At 34.8% G+C, this 6,998-nt stretch overlaps 1 protein-coding gene across 1 annotated transcript; it reads right to left on the bottom strand.

The window, feature by feature from the left end:
* Positions 1 to 5,209: 5,209 nt before the first annotated feature.
* Positions 5,210 to 6,659, bottom strand: LOC127107778 (G-type lectin S-receptor-like serine/threonine-protein kinase At1g34300). Its single transcript, XM_051045098.1, has 2 exons — positions 6,530 to 6,659; positions 5,210 to 6,414 (listed from the first exon to the last, which is right to left on the bottom strand). Exons 1-2 carry the CDS (start codon positions 6,576 to 6,578, stop codon positions 5,210 to 5,212), a joined length of 1,254 nt encoding a protein of 417 aa, XP_050901055.1. The 5' UTR covers positions 6,579 to 6,659.
* Between the last annotated feature and the right edge of the window lie 339 nt (positions 6,660 to 6,998).

Below are 6,998 nucleotides of genomic sequence, written 5' to 3'. Positions count from 1 at the left end.
TTGCACAACCGTAAAAGGTAGTTGAAGAAGAATTTAGAGGACTAATGGTTGAAGTGTCGAATCCAAACAAAGAACTGAGTATAACCAAGGAACAATCGAGTTTTTAAAGTTGATTAAAAGAAGTGACTATAAAGTGGTTGAAATAGCTCCACCAAACTCCTTTAAAGATATATATATATATATATATATATATATATATATATATATATATATATATATATATATATATATATATATATATATATATATATATATATATATATATATATATATATATATATATTGTTACTACTATTAAACTTAGTGCCTCACAAGGAAACCTTGCTGAAAGTGCTGACTCAGGCTCATGTAGCACAAAGTATCATAATGGATTAATTTGAAAGAGTTGTATCCAACATCACAACTTGCTGCAACCTGAGCTCCAATGATGAAAAACTCCTTGAAGAAGGAAGAAATCATAATTGGGTGATGCATATCTCCATGAAGTGTAAGGAATATGTCCTAGCCTGAGTTTTAGTAGATAAGGGCTCATCATTAAATGTTATGCCAAAGTATACTTTGACGAAGCTTTCCTACAAATAGAAGATGATGAGGCCCAATGTCATTGTGGTAAAGGCGTTCGATGGGTCAAGAAGGACTGTCATCGGTGAGGTGGACCTACCCGTATATATAGGCCTACATTTCTTCCAAATAACCTTTCAGGTTATGGATATCAACCCAACTTATAGCTACCTATTGGAAAGACCGTGGATCCACACCGCTGGTGCGGTTACATCCACCCTTTACCGGAAAATGAAGTTCGTGATCAAGGACAAGTTGATCATAGTATTTGGTGAAGAGGATATATTGATCAACCATCTTTAATCATTCTGGTACATAGAGGACGACGAGGAAACATTGGAAGCTTCATTCTAACACAGGTACAAGCTCATTGTTTGTCTCAATGAAGAGTGCGAAGAAGATTCTAGAAAGAGGTAACACTGAAGGTTGGGGTCAGCTGATCAACATTTCAGAGAAGAAGAATCACTTTGGATTAGGGTACAAACTTCCCATGGAAAGAGACGTTCACGGTCTCGCAAAGACCGACAACCTAGGTTTCCAAGTAGTATTCTATAGAGTTGGTTTCATTCATGACAACCAGGTGGCCGTTATAGAATATGACACAAAAGATTCAGAAACACCACGTCTGGTGTACCGTTGTGATCCTGACACCACTTTGCACAATTGGGAAGCCACTGATCTACCTAAGATATTTCCTTCGTCAAAGTAATTTGTTTTTCTTAAATCCTTTTGCTCTACCCCAGGTTTAAGGATTACATGTAGGGCCCCTTTGTTTTAATTTAATATCATCATTAATAAAGGCATTTTGTTATTCAATCATCTTTTTAGTTTTTCGTCTTTTATGAAAATGACAACCTTTTCAAAAATAACAAAACACATTTTATTTTTGCATTTTTTATTTTTACGTTTGTTTTCTAAAAAGATTCATCATCAAAATCATGCAGAATAAAAAATGAACCAGTTGAACCCAGTAACGCTACAATCCCTCATAAATTTGAGCTCCCCATTAATCAAGTTGAATAAGAGTGTGAGGAGGATTGATATTCCTGGAGAACTGACAAGGCTACTCGAGCACGAGTCCAAAGTCATTCAGCCACATCAAGATCCAGTCGAGGTGATCAACTTGGGCACAAAAGAAAAGAAGAAAAAAGTAAAGGTTGGGAGCACGCTAGAAGCAAGTGTTAGAGAGAGGTTGTTCAAACTCTTGCACGAGTACGTGGATGTATTTTCCTGGTCATATCAGGATATGCTTGGATTAGACATAGACATTGTTGAGCACATATTTCCATAATGTCCGCCTGTAAAACAAAAGTTGGGGAGAACGATGTCTGATATGTCCATCAAGATCCGCAAAGAAGTCAAAGGTAGTTTTATACAGGGTTCCTAGAAGTGGCTAAATACACTCAATGGGTTACTAATATAGTCCATGTGCCTAAAAAGGATGTAAAAGTGAGAATGTGTGTTGACTATATGGATTTAAACAAAGCTAGTTCAAAGGACGATTTACCACATATTTATGTATTGGTGGACAACACTACCAAATTCTCTGTTTTCTCCTTCATGGATGGTTTCTCTGGGTATAATCAAATTAAGATGGAGCCAAAAGATATGGAAATGACCATATTCATCACCCCATGGGGAACATTTTTCTATAAGGTAATGCCCTTCGGTCTAAAGAACACTAGGGCAACCTATCAAAGATCGATGGTCTCCGTCTTCCATGATATGATGCACAAAGAGATTGAAGTATATGTCAATGACATGATTGCCAAATCTTAGAGAAAAGAGGACCATATGGACCACTTGTAGAAGTTGTTTGAGCGCCTAAGGAAATGCAATCTACGATTGAAATCCACAATAGGACACGAGGTTTATGATTGTCTATCTAGACTCACCCCAATGATTATCCATATTTGATTACGAGAATATATAAGCACTTATATAGAAAAATAGATAAAATTGCATGTCACCCACATTCATGGCGTGCGCAAATAGACGTGTTTCTCGGTACGGATAAACAAATTTCTGATAGAAAGCAAGTTGCCACGTCAAAGCGGGCACCTCGCTACTCAGATATCGGTGCATATTCTTTATGACTATGATTGTGTCTATGTTGCCTTTTCTTTCGCAACCGACATAGACGTGTTTATGGAACTCAGACTCTAAAATGAAAAAGGACTTAACAACGTTGTAATTCATATTGGATAAATCAATTGGGGTTGTCATAAGATATGCTATGACAACCCATTGTCCTTATAGAACTACTCACACATGGTGAGGCAAACAACAATAAATTTTTTTAATAAGGCATACAAAGAAATTAAAATAAAATAATGTAATGCAATAAAACTAATATTGAAGTAAGCTTAAAATAAAGACGCAAGAAATGTTATACCAAAGTTTCTGAATGATTACAAGTGTAAGCAAAACCAAATTCTCAAAATTGAAGCAAACAACAAGAGAAAAGTTACAAATGATGGATGGTATCTAAGTATCACCCTTAGGTCTCCCCCTAAACTTAGCCTCAAAAGTAAATGCTATTCCAAAGGGACCAAGGATCTAGACCCAATGCAACTATAAATATCTCAACCCTGAAGTTGAGAAGGACAATCCCATATCACACAAATACTAGATACAAAAAGCTTCTCACCTCCGTACATGAGATAGCTATCAATCCTACAACAATCCTTAAAGCACCTGATAACCCTTAATCACAAGAGGTTGTTATATATTGTACTTTTAACAAGTACATGTGACGTTAATGATCTTCGAGAATTCGACTACAAGATGGTAAAAGGGATAACAAACCCAAAGTCATTGATCGCGCCAATGTAAAACTATAAGTACACGACCTCCACTCCCCTAGGTTCCCGCATGAAAATATTTTCACATGGAAAACAAGGTTCAGTAATCATGTCAGCCTCAATTTATGTTGGATAGCTCTAGATGTATCCGAAAATCTTGGATCCAATCTTTTTTGAGGCAGATCGAGTCAATGTTCATAGCCTTTTCATAACAGGATCCCCAATTAGAAATTGAGAACGGCATTGGAGATTAGGTAAAACTAAGGAAGAATAAACTAAGTATGTGTTACTATCACTAGACGAGTTCTTGTAACTACCAAAGAGATTTATCTCAACGAACGACCAATAAAATTTCCTTGTACTCCATTTCGAGCTTCACAAACATCTATTCTACAACTCACACAACTTGACATAATTCTGAGCCTCTATGATCCTCCCAAATGAGTCACTTTCTCGAATAAACACCATTAAAGAAGAATGGAAAGACACATATGATATAAGGTCTAGGTAGGTCATAAATGGCTCATATTTCTAAGACGTTTGTCCATTATCATAGATAGGAGAAGTGAAATAGTCAAACGAGCGAAAAATATTGGTCAACCACAATCCAAAACCACCACATTTTTCAAATAAGAGAAAACTCGCCCGAAAGATGGATTCTATAAAGACACATCAGTTAATGGTTGACCAGACCGAGGAAAGCACTTCGCCCATACACGACTCATGTTTGAGGGGCTATGAACATGTCAAGTTTCTTGGTTTGGACTTAGGAAAACATTTCACTCCCACATGACTCATGTTTGAGGAGTTGTGTACATGTCTGGTTTCTTGGTAGCACTTAAGAAAATATTTCACCTTTACATTGCACATGCTTGAGGGTTTGTTTACATGTCTGCTTTCATGGTAGGGCTTAGGAAAACATTTCACTCTTACACGACTAATGTTTGAGGAGTTGTGTACATGTCTGGTTTCGTGGGCTGGGTCCTAAAGTGGACATGAGTTAAACTGACTCAATGAAGCCTGCCCTAATTAATGATCCACCTAGAAGAGTGTGGTTGAGATGAAATAGCTATTGGATTAGATTGGCTATACCTGCCCAAGTCTGGTGCAAAATAGTATCTGACTGAGAGCACGTTTATGACTAATGAAGGGATACCATAATCAGAAAATTAGGACAATCAAGTCTTATTTCCAATCGCCATTAAGAGGTCATATAAATCAGGATCAATCACATTAAATTGTCTCTGACAAGCTTTCGTGTGAGACAGATCAAAACTAATATATAAAGAGAAGAGCACATGAATAATATTCATTGACAATTCATAGATTACTCGAGTATGACTTTACTAATCTTCACTAATAAAGTTATCATTAATGTATTTTTACGAAAATTAAAACTATATCTCATCAAATTTTACTGGATGGTCAGATCTATCTAATATTAGAAATAGATCGTATCTAATATTAGAGTGTAATTCAAAATATATACTATTTGATCTAATCGATGATTTGAAGAACCCTACTTAGTACCATCCTCATAGGATATATATTTTTCAACACGCCAAGCATATAATATAATGTAACATCATGAAAACTTTGTTCATACGGAGAAGGGACTAAATGACTATAAAATGAAGAGATGAAAAGGACTAATAAAGAAACAGTTTAGTGTTTTTCCAATGCAAAATTTTGTTTCGACCTATTTGTCTATAGTGTTTGATAACTTCGAGAATACATGTAAAATAACATTGAGAAAAAGATTGAAAAGTTTGAATGTTCAATGTATTACACTCATATAGAAAGGAAAATATTTTTCAACTTAATTACAACATGAAATCATTCCATCACACTATGCTAGATGCCAACTCAATCTCATACTTCCTCATAATTGGAGTAGCACACACAATGCTTGAATCACTAACCATAACAGAAGAGGTAGAAGAAGTAGCAGTAGTTGTGTAAGTATTTGACAGTTGCACTGATTGAGTAGCAAAGTTAGTTCCATCAAACAAATGTTGAAAAGGGTTCAAACTCGTTGGAATTTCTAATGAACCTTCCAACATTTTCACCACAACACTCATTATAGGCCTTAAGTCTGGCCTATATTGAACACACCATAAAGCTACCTTAACCATTCTCTCTGCAATCTCTTTATTTTTCTCTTCTATTCCACATATTATCATTGCTTCCCCTAATAGTCCATCATCAAATTTTTTCCATACCCAAATTGGAAACCATTCTTGGCTTTCACTATTTTTAATGTCAAGGTTTCTTCTCCTACCTATAATCTCAAACAATAACATACCAAAACTATAAACATCACATTTATGAGTTATAGGAAACGGCATCCAAAGCTCAGGTGCAGCGTATCCAGGCGTCCCTCTTCCTCCGGTCATCGTTATATGAGTATTTTCCCTGTTGCAAAGTTTCGCCAAACCAAAATCAGCAACTTTTGGATAGAAGTTCTTATCCAAGAGAATATTTCCTGGTTTTATATCGTAGTGGATTATTCTATGTTGACACTCTTCATGCAAGTAAGCAATTCCTCTTGCCGTACCGATTGCAATCTCATGAAGTTTTTCGTATTCTAACGCCTTTTTTTCGTGAAACAAATACCTGTCAAGTGATCCATTTCCCATGTACTCGTAAACAAGCGCGATCAAGTTTCGTTCAAAGCAAAATCCATATAGCCTAACGAGATTGAAGTGATGAATTCTACCTATTGTTCCAACTTCTGCCATGAACTGTTCGTCGATTTTCTTGTTAGAACTACCGCGTAGAACCTTCACAGCTACCATAGTTCCGTTACTGAAAATTCCTTTGTAAACAGTTCCAAATCCACCTGATCCCAACAAGTTGGAATAGTTGTCTGTTGCAATTCTTAGCTGTTGGCCAGTGAATCTTATTGGCTTCTCCCTTTCCATGTCATTTAGAAATTTATCCATAGTGAGAGTTATAAATTGTGAATCTGGACTAACGGATCCACCACTTACTTGATGTCTTTTTCTACACACACAAATCACAATAGCTACCTTAACAACAACTATCACTGCAAAATAGATAGTGTTTAATTAGAAACTATTTCACTAAACCAATGAAAAACATAAATAGAACAAAACATGATAAACAAAAAAGGCCATGGTATGTTAATTAGAAAATCCTACCTATCACTACAACAGCCTCAATTGCAGTAGTATCAGCGCTTGTTGACATTGGAAAAGAGATAAAAATTCAAAACACTAAATATTGTTGTGTGATCAAAGGGAATAGGCAATTGCATTCAAATTTATATGCAATTTAGAAAAATCGCGGTCACTTTCAATATATATATATATATATATATATATATATATATATATATATATATATATATATATATATATATATATATATATATATATATATATATATATATATATATATATATATATATATATATATATATATATATATAAAATAAAATAAAGAGAAAGAAGATAAACGTCTAGAGTGAAAGAGGAGAATGATTCATTTTCTTATTTTATTTGTGTAATTGTATACAATGAGATTGATCATATTTATAGAATATCATATAGACAAGGTAGTAAATATAAATTTTTTATAAATAAGGAATGAAGTTATTTGGGAGGCAAA

Source organism: Lathyrus oleraceus, chromosome 1 (assembly GCF_024323335.1).
Source record: "Lathyrus oleraceus cultivar Zhongwan6 chromosome 1, CAAS_Psat_ZW6_1.0, whole genome shotgun sequence".
Lineage (NCBI taxonomy): Eukaryota > Viridiplantae > Streptophyta > Magnoliopsida > Fabales > Fabaceae > Lathyrus > Lathyrus oleraceus.
The sequence above is the reverse complement of the archived record's forward strand: the minus strand, read 5'-3'. Positions and strand labels throughout refer to the sequence as shown.